We start from the raw sequence: 15,521 nt of genomic DNA on the forward strand, positions 1-15,521 counted from the left end.
CTCCAGAGCAGAGGCCCAGATTCCAGGTACTTCCCTTCCTACATGAGGAAAGATGCTCTCCTGAGGAGGATAGGGCCAATCAGCAAGAAGACATGTCCTTGGTGAGAAAGGCTGTGGCCCTTCTGCACTAATGCCCCTCTCCCATGACCAAAGGAGACGGCCACCTGGACCCAGTTCCAGGCACAATTCTGTATTGGCAGAGACTAGCCTTACCTCAAAGCCTAAAACCCCACCTAACTAGGCAGGAGTGTCCAGGCACCTGGCCCAAGGGTGCAAGGGGAATGGAGACCCAGCTCAGGGCCATGGAGAGAGATGATAGCTACCCAGGACAGCTATCCCAAGATTTCTCCCCAAATCCCTTCCAAAGTGCTAGGCTCAACCCCTGTCCACTTGCAATCAAAAGCTGAGCTTCTTGGCCTCTCATGGAAAGTCGCTCTGTTCATCCCCTGTGGATCAGCGATTGCTGGCGCAGGAGCACCTGTTCTGCTACGCTCCATAAGACTCCGCCCCCAGGCGATTGAGACAGGCTGCGATTGGCCGGGAGCTGCTCTCTTTGTGCCAGAGGCTGCCCAAGGGGGTCCCCACAATAATAGTAATTACTATCACCACTGCTGTTAGTCTCCCTACTGCCAGTCACTGCCCAGGAGGACGCCAGGTGCTATGAGCCACCGTTGGTGCCCTTCTCACACCAAAACCCAGGTGGGCAAGGGGAGGACGCTTGCTAGCCCCTCTTTCAGGAGAGGGAATGAGGCTCAGAGGGGTCACCCCAGGTCACAGCAACTGAAAAGCAGCCTGCCCTGCCCTTGTGGCCCGGCGGGGGCGCCCGGGCCTCACCTCGCCCTCGGCCCTGCTGTTCTCCCGGATCGCTCTGATCCAGCCCAGCATGTCATCCCGGTCCTCAGCCTGAAAGAGATATTCACAGAAGTCAGCGGTGGTCAGCCGGAACACGTGCCTCCTCTTGGTCTCGCTGTAGGAGATGTCCACCAGGCAGGAGCCGATGCAGACGGGCGCCGCCTCGTCCTCACCTGCGCCGGCCGCCGCAGCCCCCGCCGCCGCCGGCCCGGGCTCCCGCCGCTCCTTGCTCAGCGAGAGCGAGCGCGCCCGCAGCGCGGCGTACACCCGCTTCCACTGGCGCAGGCCGCTGCCCGCTTTCTGCAGGGAGACACGGGGTGGGAGAGAGATGGCGAAATGTGAGAATCAGGCCTGCCCTCGGCCCCTAGCTGCAGGGGCTGCCGACTGCGAAGGAGGCCCGTCCACCTGCCTGCCTCTGCGCAGCTTCCCGCCCACAGCCCGCGACTCTGCAGCAGCTCCACCTGCCTAGCGCTCTCAGCCCCTCGCAGGACCCCAACCTCCCCCCTCTCTAAACAAGAACACCAATACCAGGCTCTGTAAGGACACGTAGGCCCCTACCCAGCACCACCCTCAAATAAAATTCTTGTCAAGCCATTCCTGGTCCACACCCCAACCCTTACACCCGCCCTTCAAAGCAAAACTGGTCCAGAGCAGCCCACACACTTGGGGAGCTGCTCTTCCCACTTCTTTGTCTCTCACTCAAGACCTCACTCCGTATCCGCTGCCCAAAAGCTGCTCTCAGGGTCACCCAGGACCACCAAGTGGCCAGTCAGTCGCTGTGGCCAGCCCTGTCTTAACCTGTCAGTGATATCTGACACTGTTGGCCCCGCCTTCCCTCTCAAGGCCTCTCTGGGCATGGGAGACCACCAAGTTCCCTGGTTCTTCCTGATTCTATTGGCTCCTTCTTATGCTCCTCTATGGCCCTCCCCACATCCTCCAAACCTTCAGTTCTCAACCAAGGCAATCACACACCCTCCAGGGACATTTGTCTGGAGAACAAATGTGGGGGAAAGGGGCATGGCACTCAGTGGGTGGAGGCCAAGGATGCTGCTAAACACCCCACCACGCACTGGACAGCCCCCCACAACAAAGCATTGTCTCTGGCCCAAATATCAGCAGAATGGAAGGTAGAGACCTGCCCTTCAGACGAGGAGCTCCTGAGCTTCTCCTGGGCCCTCCTCTCCTTGCATGCCGCTCACAGGGCCACTATCCACGCCCTGGCTTTAAACCCAGTCCATCTGTTGATGGTGGTTCCAAAATGTCTAGCCCTGGCCCGCCGTCTGTCTGCCCCAGCCTGGTTCTGAACTTCCCACAGCCTACTCAGTATCTCCACCTACAAGTCCCACAGGCACTTCACACGCTCCCTGCTCACTATGACAGGGCACGTGACCCAAACACTCAAACCTGTTCTCCACCCGCCCCCATCTTTCCAGTTCAGTCAATCCACCCAGTTGCCTCGAAACCTGGGAGTTGCCCCTGACTCCTCCCTTTCCCTCACCCTTGACATCAAACTCATCAGAAGACTGTTCAGCTTTCAAGAGTGTCACACATTGCTACTTTTTTGTTTGTTTGCTTGTTTTGCTTTGTTTTGCCGATGGGGCTCTCACTATGTTGCCAAGGCTGGTTTCAAACCCCAGGGCTCATGCAAACTTCCTGCCTCAGCCTCCCAAGTCGCTGGGTCTACAGGTGTGCACCATTGCGCCCGACTTGTGCTATGGCCTTTGCCACAACCACTGTGTCCACGTCATCAACAACTCTCCTCTAGACCATAACAAAGACCTTCCAGGCCCTACTCACCTCCTCAGCCCACTCTGTAGCCCTTAGCTGCATGGTCGTTTCCAAAGGTGAAGGAAAGGATGTCTCTCCTTGTAAAACATTCTCTCCTGAGAGCATTGAACCAAACTGAAGGTCCTCTGCAGTGTGGTCCTACCCCCCCCACCAAACCCACTCACAAGACATAGGGCTTCGACAGTGAGCCGTCCTGCGTTTCCTTTTGGGGGGACTTTTTTGCACTGACAGCTCCTTTTCCCTGGGCCCCTTCTTCTCATTTTTCTCATGTCACTGCCTCCTTCTCACCCCTCAGATCTGAGCTCCAAGATAACAGACATCTCCTCCTCAATGAGGCTGCCTTTGGCCATTTTTTTTCTAAAGGCACTCACCCCACACACACCATCTCCCCCCCACTCACTTTCTCTGAGCACCCACTCCGATCTCAGCTCATTCTGGTTTCCAGTTACTCCGGTAAATGGCAAGCTCCAAGGAGCAGGGAGCTCTTCTGACTCCTCACCTCCATGCCTCACAGCCCAGAGCCCAGGGCTTGGTGCAGGGCAAGTGCTCATCAGTATTTACCAAATCAATGGTCCTTGGCACAGCCTGAGGGCAGGTGCTCCATCAGACCAAGGCAGGGTTGACTCCCCTAGGGTTGATCCCAAGCTGCAAACCTGCCCAACATCCAGCACTGCTGGGCCAGGACAGGGACATTCAAAGTAGAGATGGCAGTCCTAACAATAAAATTGCCAGAATTCTCCTCCAAGAAGGATTTTAGTTGTAAGAATGAGGTGGAACCAAGACCGCCCCCAACACCATCACCAGGGGACTAAACCAGCTGGATGACTTTGGACAAGTCAAGCCCCCTCCCTGGCTCTAGTGACCCTGAGAATACCTGAGGGTTACGCTGACAAGCCTCCATGGCCATATCCAGCTCAAATGCCAGCTCTAGGGCTTAAGGATGTGTCACACCCTCCCCATACTGACAGTCAGTGGTCTCTGCAGGAGGCTGAGAACTGGTGAGCGGGTGAGGTGGAGGGTACACGAGGAGGCTGGGATTGCTGGAGCAGATGGCATCAGGCCCCGGACAGACGGAAAGCCTGAAGCTGACTCAAAGACCCTTCCCCTAACTGCCAGGTCATGACACCCAGGAGACAAGCAACATTGGGTTTTTGCCAACAAGAGACTAGAAGCCCCTATCCTCTAGAATTGGTCAGTGAACAAGAAGGGGCCAGTTCCCAGGCCTGCCCAGGAAACTCTGAAACTGGGCTGCCAGGGGCCCTGGAGCTGGGGACAGAGCACCTGGGAGGAGGAGCCAGCTGCTTTCAGGAGGACACTCAAGTGGCTTCTGAAAGGCTTTGTCGCCACAGCTCCTCTTGCTCACCTCACGCAGCTGCCCCCGCCCCCTCCCAGGTCCCCCCTCCTGGTCTAACTGCCATCCTGCTGGCTCTTTCTGGTTTCCATGGCCTGCCCCCCGGCCCCCCCCCCACTATCTCTCAAGGCTCAGATGGGTCCACTGCCTTGTTTCCCTGTTCCTACTGCCACAGGCACCTGTGTACACAGGATAGACAAAGGCCCCCTCCAGGGGAGCTCCCCAGTGTCACTTGTCTCCTAAGAATCTCTGTGCCCAGGACATCTGTGCCCAGGACACCTTGGCCGGCCAGGGTATGTCCCCAGGGCCCTCAGACTTCACATGGTCTCAACAGAACCCCTTTCCCCAAACCTGCTCCTCAAATGCCCAGTGTCTCAGGGGAGGGTCCTAACACCCTCCACCTCTCCCACAGCCCAAGCCAGGAAGCCAGGAGCCACCTGCCTCCTCCTCCTTCCTCTGCACATCCAGGCCATCAGCAAGCCCAGGCCACCCTTCCCTTAGAATCTCTCTCTAAATGGTCACCTCCTCCTGACCCAATGTCTGGACTCGAACAGGGCCCTTGCTCACCTAGATAACAGTAACAACACTGTCTCCTGTCACAGACACAACTGTTGTCCCCTATCTCCCCACTCCATGCCCACCTTAAACCCAAGACAGGCATTCCCTGGGTGTCTGGCCCCATGTGCTTTGGCAACCACCCAACTCCCCACCTTATCTCCCACCTCCTGCCCTGGGCGCTCCAGGCAGCCTGCTCCAGCACACCTCCCGCCTCTCCCCCAGACCTGCCAAGAGGGCGTCTAAGCCCAGGCCACTCCTCCCATCTCTGCAGCATGGATTCATGTCTCATGTCTCAGCCCTTTGGAAACCTGCCCCCACTCCCACCTTACCCTGCAGAGGCCTCTACACCCCCCATCCTGACAGTCTAGACACTTGTCACTATTTGGCAACGTGAGTTTTCTCTGCTGGATGGTCATGAACCCTGGGAGGGCAGGGCTGGGAGGGTTCCCTCACCCTAAATTTCTAGAACTTCAACAGAGATCCCCAAGCAGAGGGTGCTTAGTGCTCACCAGCAGTGAGTATCAGACCTGCCTGGACCATACGTCACACTCCATCCTCACAATCTCCCTTGGAGTAGAATAATCTGTCCCCATCTTCCAGATTAGAAAAGGGAGGCACAGGGTAGTTAAAGGGGTGCCAAAGCCATATGCTTGATAACACGGCTGGGCAGAAATTCAGAGTCTGTCTGTCTCAGAGCTCATGCTCTTTCCAAGGGACCACAAGATCCCCAGGGGCAGGGTGGAAAATTCAAATACGGTCAGCTCTCAATATCCACGGGTTCCATGCCCAAAGATTCAACCAACCGTGGATCAACAATATTTAAGGAAAACCTGTGTCTATACTGAACATGTATGGGCTTTTTTCTTGTCATTATTCCATAAACAATTAGAGTATAACAACTATTTGTATAGCATTTATATTGTATTAAGCAGTATAAGTCATCTAGAGGGAATTTAAAGTGTTTGGGAGCATGTGTGTACGTTATATGTAGACACTACTCCATTCTATATAAGGGACTTGAACACCCCTGTATTTTGGCACTCACAGAGGCCCTGGACTCTTCCCCTCTGACACCGAGAGGCCTGTAACGGCAGGAAGGCAGAACAGCAGCTCCCAGGTGCAGGTGCTGGGTAAACCCGTAACTTCGATCAGCTCATTTAATCCCCAGCGACACATGTAGGAGTGGAGATTACTGTCAACTCCACCTACAGATGAGGACACTGAGTCACAGGTGGGTGAGTCCCAAGCCCTCAGAGTAATATGCAGTGTCATCGAGAGTCAAAACTAGGTTTGTCCTGGCTGTGAGCAGGTAGACTACAGGGACAGCTAAGGGCTGCAGAAACCACCTTCCCTCCTGGCTTTTTCCCAGCTCAGGGCACCGACCTAGGCTCATGCCCCAGGGAGCTGGGAACCACCTTCTCTCTTCAGGCTCTTACCTGTTCTCCCTCCAGCACTCTCCCCACCACCTCCCCAAGACCCCCAGTACGGATCCCCCTGTCTCTCACCTGGATCTCTGCGTTGGCTTTTAATGGTCTTCTTGCCTCCAGGGTGGCCCCTCTATTATTTGTCCCCAGGAAACGGTCATTTTAAAGCTGCAACTCCCTCCCTGAAGAGCCCCAGGGATTTTCAATTGCCTTTAAGATAGAGACTGAACCCTCTGCAGGTCCGAGGAAGCCCTGAAAAGGCTGGCCTCTGTTTTCTTCTCGACCTCAACTTCCCTATAAGGATCACCTTGGCCTTGGCTCCTCATTTTTCGTGAGCCCCAGTGGCCATTTGCAGGGTTGTCTGCCAACCAAGGATCGTTCAGGATGGTTTTGGTAGTACATCATTTGATGAGATCCATCCCACAACAAAGACCTCCTCTCCTGTTAATCTCTTTTTTATGAGTTCTTTAAGTACCCCCCCATACCCAGAATCCTTCCCAGCATCTAACCTTCATCCTTCGTGCTACAATCTAAGCTGTTTTTTTTGTTTTTTTTTTTTCCTGGCTCCAAGGGTGGTGCAGGGCAGGTAGGTGTCGAGGAGCTGGAGAGTTCACAGGAGCCAGCCTCCATCCGCCCCAGCTCATTCCTCCGCCCATCTCACCTTCCCCTTCTTGGTGAGGATCTGCTTATAATACAACCAGCCTTCTCTTCTGATATCGCTGAAGGTTGCATCTGAGAGGTCAGAGGTTGAGTGTCGCTTAGAAGGGGCGTCAGCATCTTCAGAAGTGCCCCAGCTATCCAGAGACTGCAAGGACACAACAGAGGGCGATTTAGGGTGGCTCCCACAGTACCAGCATCTCAGGAACCCCATACAGCACTTGCAGCCACCAGGGCCTGGCGTATGTCCGGGTTACACTCTGACGTGCTGTAACCCCAGAGGCCTTGCTTCCTCTCTCTCTGGGCCATTTGTGTTGAGGTCATGAGACGTAATGGAGAAGCCAGAAAGGAGGAAAGGCTGTGTGTGACACGCCACCAGACCACATGCTTCACCACGCTAAAAAAGCCAATCTGGAACCTCCTTTAACTTTACAACCTAAAAGGAATTAAGGAAACAGAGGAAGAGATCGTGTCAACAAGGAGTTAAGTAAACAGGGGAAGTGGGAACAGCAACAAAGAACTAAGTGAGAGGAGCAGGTTGCCATGTCCACAAGGAGTTAAACAGAGGAAGCGATAGTGTCAACAGGACTCCAGCATCAGAAGTGACAAGTCAAGGGAGAGTTAAGTAAGCTGAGGAAGTGATAAAAGAGTAAGCCAGGTGGCAATATCTGCAAGGTGTTGAACTAACCAAAGATACAAGAATTTGAGATCACAATGGCTTTTCCAGTTCATAAACAATCAGGCACGGTGGCGCACACCTGTAAACCCAGCCGCTCAGGAGGCTGAGGCAGGAGGATCAAGAGTTCAAAGCCAGCCTCAGCAATTTAGCTAGGCCCTAAGCAACTTAGAGAGTCCCTACCTCAAAATAAAAAATAAAAACGGGGCTGGGGATGTGGCTCAAGTGGTAGAGTACTCGCCTAGTACATGTAAGGCATGAGGTTCAATCCTCAGCACCACATAAAAATAAAATAAAGGTGTTGTGTCCATTTATGACTAAATATATATATATATAAAGGCCAGGGATGTGACTCAGTGATACAGCACCCCTGGGTTCAATCCATGGTATCCAAAAAATGAAAAAAAAGCAGCCGCAACAGACCAGATCCTTTGTCTTCCCGGGTGTAGAGGGTGGCAACTCCAGCCTCTCCATCAATCTCACTGGGTCCCCTGAAGACACCACGAAACAACAGCAATGCCTCTGGGCAGGGACAGTGGCAGGTAATACGGGGACCCAGCGGGAAGCCCTGCCCTCGGGAGCTAGCTTGGTAGCCCAGCAGGTAAGAAGACAGGGGGCACTGGTAATGCTCCCGTGCTGAGGAACACAGTATCGCCAGGGGAGACGTGAAATGCCAGGGGCGGAGGCTGAAAGTTCAGAGCAGGCCTAAAAAATCTGGAGGAGAGTGAAAAAGTGAGTCACACAGTTAAGGGGAGATGAGAAAGGGGCTCTCTGGGGGAAGGGCGATGACAAGAGCAGTGTCCTCGGGTGGGAGGTGCAGTCTTGTTAAGTGACGACGCTGCACGAGGAGGGTGGGTCACACGAGTGCTGGGACAGTCAGGGGTGCAGGAAGCAAGGAACAAGGAACCAGAGTGGCTCATTTCAGGTCACAGGAGGCACAGGCCTGGAACCCATGCCAAGGCCTCCAGCCCTCCCCAACACCCTCCCACCCGCACGCGCACTCTTGCTGCTCACCCCATCAGTGAAGAAGCTCCGAAGCATCCGCAAGCTGGGTACACGGTTTGGCAGGCGCCTGGGGAACAAGGATCGAAGGTGAAGGTGTGGGAAGCACAGGAAGGATCTGGCTCTCTTGTCACCCACCAGACCCCAAGGTCTAGCCTCAGGAGAAGATGGCCAGGGTGGCTGTGGCGGCCCCACCCACACCTAGACAAAGCCTCACCGCAGTGCCCGGCCCTCGTCGCGGAAGGTGTTGAGCCCATCATCACAGGACTTGGAGCGCTCCGTGGTGATGGCCAGCAGGTATGAGGAACGGCGGCCAGCCTTGATACTGCCTGCAAAGCCACCCACGTGGGGCCTCAGGTCAGAGGGGCAGCAGGTCGGGAGTGTCCCTAGAGCCCTCCCTTCTGGGCCAGGCCAGGAGGTGACTCTCCCCATGGGGCCCCAGATGGAAGAGAACAGACACCAGGCCACAGGCCCAGCAGAGGCCTCTGGGGACTGAGCCGCTGGGGAGATGGGTGTCGGGGAGCAGGGAGCACTCACTGCAATCCTGGGAGTAATGGCGGCCCAGGGCAAAGGTGAAGGTTGGTGAAGACGGGCTGGTGCCCAGGACAGGGGCTGAGTTCATGGCACTGGAGACCACTGCAGAGGCGGGGACATGCTTGGCCTGGAGGTCAATACTGGGGCTGGTGGGCTCATCTGTGCATGAAGGAAGGGAAATGTGAAGGGGGCAGAAGACTGACCTGCTTGTCCCACCCTGGTTTTTCAACCCCGGCACCCTGTGCGGCAGGCTCAGAGCACACTCACAGGCTCCGCAAGCACTGCAGGCCGTGCTGACACCATACCCACCGCCCAGGGCGACCGGCCCACAAGACCGATTAGGGACTCTCTCTCCTCAGCAGGGGCTGAGCCTCTGCCTCATGTGGAGGACACCTTGAGGTGGGAAGGAGCCGCTTCCTTAGAACAGGTTCTGAGGGCAGAGCCAGTATTCCCCTCTCATAGTGGAAGCTTCAGGGACTTCTGTCTCCCCATCAGACTAAGGGTCTCTCTGAAAGCATGAATTGTGCCTCCCCCAGGTCAGGGGTGTGGCTACCCCTCATACTGGGAGCTCCTCAGGGCAGAGGCTGTCCCTCCCCATCAGACCCAGAATATGACAGCTGCCCTCAGTCCCTCGTCTTCCCTGGCTGACAGCTACCGAAGGCATCTCTCCACCCTGCCTCAGGCCACTAATCCCTCACTCCCTCAGCTGCAACCCGGCATATCCAAAAAGTCCCTGACTTCCAGCTCTTCCTGCCCCCCCCCATTCCCAATATGGGGGTGTAGACTTCAGTGTCTCCCCTGCTCTCAAGGTGAAGTCCAAGCCCTGACAACTGACAAGACATCTTGGACCAGAAGGCTGCAGGAAGAGCATCCTGCCTTTCCCACCCCGAGGAATTTGCATATTCCCGTCTCTCTCCCTGAACCTCCTCCGTCCATACACTTAACTCCTCATCCTTCAAATCTTAGTCAAAATGTCCATTTTCCGCTGGGTGTGGTGACACACACCTGTGATCCCAGTGACTGGGGAGGCTGAGGCAGAAGAACCTCAAGTTCAAAGCCAGCCTCAGCAATTTAGCAACTTAGTGAGACCAATCTCAAAATAAACAATAAAAAAGGGCTGGGATGTGGCTCAGTGGTTAAGCGCCCCTGGGTTCAAAACCCCTGGTACAAAAAAAAAGTCCTTTTTCCAACATTCTCTCTGTGCCTACCACACCCCACACAGCCCTTCCCTGTCCTCCTGGACTCCCTAGACCACACCCATCCCACCTCTGGCTGGTTCTGTCTGACCCTCTAGTCCCCCAGGAGACCCTGGAGCCTAGCTCAGGGCCAGACACAAATATTCGCTGGAAAGATGGAAGGTAAAGGTGAGGAACAAAGAATGAAAGATACAAAGGAAGCATGGAAGCAAGAAGGAAGAGAAGGGCAAGGAAAGAATGGCAAATGAGTGGATAAAAAGGAGAAAGGAACAAATGAATGAATGGGAGCAGGAAAGAGAGGGAGGGAGGGAAGGAAATAATAGACAGATGGAAGGAAGGAGGGAGGTGGGAGAGCGGATGGAATTGTGGCTGGAAGGATAAATGAATGGGAGGTAGAATGGAAAAAAGGATGACAGAAGAGTGGATGGACAGAGGGTTGAATGGACGGATGGACCAGGAAAACACAACATCCTATCAGCACCTAGCCCAGACCCTTGTGCCTGGTGGACAGGTGGGTGGGGTACAGCAGCACACGGACAGCCGCCCGCACCCTTACTCACCAATGAAGGGGATGGAAGCCAGGGAGTCTTCAGTAGTGGCCAAAGGGGTCACCTTCCTGCCTGGGCGCTCCCCTCGCCCACTGGACTCTGGCTCTGGGGACTCCTCCCCAAATCCAAGGTTCATTTGTCTGGCGGGAGTCAGCTGGACCTTGCGGCCCGTTGGAGGCTTCTGCCTCAGGACCACCTCATCACGGCGATCCTCAGCAGGAGGCTCCAAGGCCCGGGTGTGGGGTTCTGGCCGGACAACCCTGGGTGGTTCTGAGGCCTCTGGTGGGAACGATGCAGGGGACTGGGCCAAGTTGAAGGTGGGCAGTCCCCCAAAGGGTGAGTCCCTGAAGGAGAGTGCATGCAGGAGGCCAGTCCGGCGCTGGAATGACGGGCTGTAGCTCCGGTACCCAATGTACCCAATGTCGTCCAGGCCCTGCAGGCCAGGTGGGGGTGGAGCCTGGGGTCCCGACAGGTCCCGAGTCGGGCAGGCAGAGGTACGGGCAGATGGACGCTGGGAAGCCCAGCCACAACGCTCAAGGCGAGGTGACACGAGTGCTCCTGGTCCCAGTGCCTCAGCAGAGTGGGTGGCCCGGCTCAGGTAATCATCTGAGCGAGCTCGATGCCAGCCCTCCTGGCCCAGCTGGCTCAAGGCATCCTGGGAGGTGGAGCAGGGCCACGGGCGGTGGGTAGTCACATCCTCCAACCGGTCCTGGGAGGCACTGCGGGCCCGGGGTGGCATGGCTGGGCACCGTCTCTCCCCCGCCCTGCGGGGTACCTGGTTCGACAGCCAGTGTGACAAGGCCTGCTGGCACTCCAGTCTGCTGGGGGGCACCCGGCTGCCAGGCTCTGGGAAGGCACGGGATGTCCGGGGCTCCGAGGGGTGGTGGGGGAAGGCACCAGGGCTGGGGCGGGGCTGGCTCATCCCCAAGGAAGAGTTGTCCAGATGGGCACGGGTGGCAGGTGGGACACGGGGCCCTGGGTCGCTCCAGGCAGCAGGACTCCGAGGGTCACTGGGCAGTGCTGAGATGGGCTCAGGCACCATAGTGGCCCAGGCAGACGCCCGGGCCGGCAGGGCGTAGGTCTTTCGAGGGTAGCAGAGTGGGGGTGGCTCTGGGATGCTGCGGGCCTCTCCAGAATATGGCTCGTTCCCCTTCAGGTAGGCGTCCTGGGAGTAGGCCTGGCCAGAGACACAGAAGCAGGTGAGCACAGCCAGACAGGTCCCACTAGGCAGGGCTCCTGCAACTCTAGGAGGTCCAGGTCTTCAGAAGGGCACTGAAGGGAGAGAACTAAGCAGGGGCATGTGGAGTGGGTAAGAGCAGGAGGGTGGGCTCGAGAGCCCAGGGAGGACAAAGAAGAGGCCTTGGAGACAGAGACACACACTCTCTCCAGAAAGAGAGCTGGAATTTCTCTAAGACCTATGACGAGGAAAGACTTTAGCCGTAAACTGTTTCCTGGGGTCCTCCCACCAGCCTGGCCACTGCCTCCTCCCTGCTTCTTTTATGTTCAGTGATGCCCACAGCCCCTTGGGTGGAGCTGGGAAGCCCCAGTAGAGACTAGTCAAGGTGGCAGATGTCAGGGAAGAAAGCAGGCAGAGGGGTGTGTCCAGGGTGGGGTGGGCTGCGGGTGGGTGGAGGCTAGAGAGCCTGAGGTCCCTCTAACCCATGGATGGGGAGCTGGGAAAGGCTCCTAGGCCACCAGGGTAAAGATGAACTTGCCCATCTCCTGCTCCCTCAAGGCCAGCTTGGAGGAGAAGCCCGACTGGCTAAGGGGCCTCAGGCCACCTTCTGCCACCCCTAGGCCTGGAATTTGGCGCTGGTTGCTGAGGCTGACGCTGCATTGCTGAGGAGTGACAGGGCTGGCGCCTGGGCCCGACCAAAAAAGGAGGCGGCCCCCAGGGACAGCAGCCTTGTGGCCCTGGCCCAGCCCAGCCCTGGACCTATCTCAGCGACCAGGGGCCTATCTCAGGGTGAACTATCAAAGGAGGGCAAACCCAAACACACACACCACACCACAAGGAGACACAGGAAGATACACACCCCGAGACACTCGCACAGCCAACACAATGAGACACACACACACATAACTACCCCTCCAGTCCCAGACACAAACATCATGTGATGAGGACCAGCTAACCACACCCCCGCACACTCAGCCCCTCCAGCCGGCACACACAGGGCTGGGGACACACATACCTCTCCCTCCTGCCATCCTGCCGGCTCCCGGGGCTCCTTGCATCACAGCGGCAGCGGCAGCATCCTGCCCGCCCTGCGCCCCCCGGCTGGCTAACCCCCCCACAACACAGCTGCTGCTCTGGTCCCCTCTGTCTGCCCTCCCAGCCGGCCGGCGGCTCCCCGGCCCCCACCGGCTCTCTAGGCGGGCTGGCAGGAGGAGGGAGCGAGGGAGGATGGGTGTGGAGGGGCCGAGCTTGGCTGTGGCGTCAGCAGCTGCCGCTGCCTGATTGGCCTCCAGCCTTGGCTCCCAACCACAGGAATGCCTGGGCCCCACCCTCTGGCTGGCCAGAGATGGGGGCGGCTAGTGGAGGCCCCCAGATGCTGACATCTGGGGCTGCCGGCCCACTGAAGCCTGGATAGGGGAGCTCAAGACTTCCTACTCTTTGCCCCTGCCAGCTAGTGGGGGGTGTCCCCTAGGTCCCTCCCTGTGGCCCTTTCAAAACTGGTCTCGCCTCAGCCTGGGGGAGGCTGGACCACTGAGATTTGGGGTGAGTCACCCGTCTCTCTGAGACCCCATTCTTTTCTCCCCTTCCCCAAGAAAAGCAAGGGGACAATTGAGGTCAAGGGTGGAGGCTCCCGGAGGGGCATGATGCCAAATGTGACACTGTGATTACAGTGATTATAAGAGCACGTCCAGGGCAGAAGCCAGCACGGCGGCGCCCAGGCCTTGGAGCTTGGCCCTCAGCCGCCCCTGGGGGGCAGAGACCTCAGGGGCAAACAAGCTGGCATCTGGCTGGGACCCATAAGACCAGGGAACTGGGCACTGGACAAAGAGGACTGCCCTGGGTCTGGGCACAGGACTCCAAGTGTGCTCCATGCAGCATCTGTAGCATCCCCCACAGTGACCAGCTCTGTGTTGTACTCATTCCAGGTACACTGAGGTGGGGACGGGTCAGAATGCACATCCCCAGTGTACAAATTTTGAGTTTCTTATTTTATGTTATTTCTTATGGAGGGGGAGATGCTGGGGATTGAACCCAGGACCTTGAGCACACCAGGCAAGTACTCTACTACTGAGCAGTCTCAGCGTGTCAATTTTGGATCCTGCAATATTGCTGAGCACAGGTGCTTGAGGTGGGCTGGGCATGTTCGTGGATATGCATGTTGTGATAACACGCCAGTGGGCATTTGTGTCATGGTGGCAAGAAGTCCAAATATATACATTGTGATAATCAGCAGTGTTTGTGCCGCAGGGAACAGAGGTGCTAGTAAGTGTGTCGTGAGGTCTTGAGCATTAGGCAGAGGGATTGTGGCAGATAGTGATGTTGAGGGTGGACTGAGGTGGCACTGAGGATTGTCTATATTGTGGCCTGGGCCTGGAGGGGTGCATGTGTGTCACGGCATACTGCAAAGTATGGTGTGTTACAGGAAGGGTAGTACTGTGCAGCTGTGTTGTGTACCTGGTATGTTCTGCCTGTGTATGAATGGTGCCCACGACAAGGGTGGAGTGTGATAAGTGCACTGGGGCGGGGGGGCGGTATTTGGTGTGTGTATGTGTAAATGCCTACAGAGATACTCTCACTTGGGGCCAGACAGGGAGGGACATGGGCAACAGGCGTCTCTCATAGGAGCTAATGAGAACATGCCAGTCTGGCAAAGCCCGCCAGGCCACCCTCCTTCCAGATACCCTGGCAGCAATCCTGCCTGCCAAGGCCAGCACCTCCCCTCTCCCTAGCTCAGAGCATCCCTGAATGAAGCAACAACAAGCCCCAGCCCAGGGATGGGCCTAGCAGCCCCAATTGGGCAATGTCAGGCTATGTTTCCTTCTGTCTTTCACAGGGGCTAATGCAGGAGTGAGGGCCTAAGGAGAAGGACCATATGCTGCCTCTGGCCTCAGATGCCTCCATGCAGACCACAGCCACAGGACTCACCAACTGGAGGATGTCCTCATCCTTGGGCATGATGGACAGCTCCAGGGTATCATCACTACAGAGACAGGGCAGAGGGTCAGACAAGAAGTTCTGGGAAAACAGGATTCCTAGCCCACTAGGACCAAGGGGGTAGGGTGGGCTGGGATCTCCTATGGAAGGAGGAAGACGGGGGATGCTCACCTATTCTGGATTAGAGCTATGACCTGGGAGTAGGTCTTCCCGATGACACTTTCCCCATTCACCTTCACAAGCCGATCTCCTATGGACAAGGAGTAGGGATTGTGTAAGGAGTCAAGGGGTATCAATGGCCCCATTGACTACCTCTGTGCAAGGTATGGTTGACAATGGGAGGACAGGGCCTCCGCAACAACTTGGACCCAAGAATCCCACCCTAACCACAGTGAGGGTACAGTGAGCCAGGGAACTAGGTCAGCTCACCTGTGCGAAGCCCGGCCCTGTGGGCAGGGCCATCATCCTTCACATTCTTGACAAAGATGGTATCCATGGGCTCCAGGCGGTGCCGGGAGGAGGGTCCTGGTGGGCATCAGCCAGGTTAACTGGGGGTGGCTGCTGAAGGTCACACCCATGCACAGTTACACACACAGGGGACACACACTCAGAGAATGATCACATTCACATGGACACAAGCATACACAGACTCACACATCCACAGGACACTGTGAATAGGGCCACAGATGCAGAGCCAGACAAGAGGCCGCAGCAGGAGAGTGAAAACTTTCACGAACACGTAGAGAAGCCCCTTAAATGCCCACCACATCTCTATCATGTTCTAGAAACCAAGCTACCTAGGAAGTGGAGATGTAGTCTTTGAC

The 15,521-nt window shown here is 56.5% G+C and overlaps 1 protein-coding gene across 7 annotated transcripts in view; it reads right to left on the minus strand.

The window, feature by feature from the left end:
* Arhgap23 (Rho GTPase activating protein 23) overlaps positions 1 to 15,521 on the minus strand; it is an 84,580-nt gene that overhangs the window by 28,391 nt on the left and 40,668 nt on the right. For 4 of the 7 annotated variants that reach the window (XM_078042129.1, XM_078042128.1, XM_078042127.1 and 1 more), the window contains exons 4-12: positions 15,127 to 15,222; positions 14,869 to 14,947; positions 14,689 to 14,743; positions 10,599 to 11,763; positions 8,846 to 9,001; positions 8,526 to 8,637; positions 8,321 to 8,378; positions 6,635 to 6,778; positions 835 to 1,152 (exon numbers count right to left, since the gene is read on the minus strand). In XM_078042129.1, the coding sequence (XP_077898255.1) occupies positions 835 to 1,152; positions 6,635 to 6,778; positions 8,321 to 8,378; positions 8,526 to 8,637; positions 8,846 to 9,001; positions 10,599 to 11,763; positions 14,689 to 14,743; positions 14,869 to 14,947; positions 15,127 to 15,222 (2,183 nt within the window). Of the gene's footprint in view, positions 1 to 834; positions 1,153 to 6,634; positions 6,779 to 8,320; positions 8,379 to 8,525; positions 8,638 to 8,845; positions 9,002 to 10,598; positions 11,764 to 12,778; positions 12,925 to 14,688; positions 14,744 to 14,868; positions 14,948 to 15,126; positions 15,259 to 15,521 lie in introns of those variants that run through there. The other 3 variants (XM_078042131.1, XM_078042132.1, XM_078042133.1) reach the window with 3 other exon arrangements.

This window comes from Ictidomys tridecemlineatus, chromosome 3 (assembly GCF_052094955.1).
Source record: "Ictidomys tridecemlineatus isolate mIctTri1 chromosome 3, mIctTri1.hap1, whole genome shotgun sequence".
Lineage (NCBI taxonomy): Eukaryota > Metazoa > Chordata > Mammalia > Rodentia > Sciuridae > Ictidomys > Ictidomys tridecemlineatus.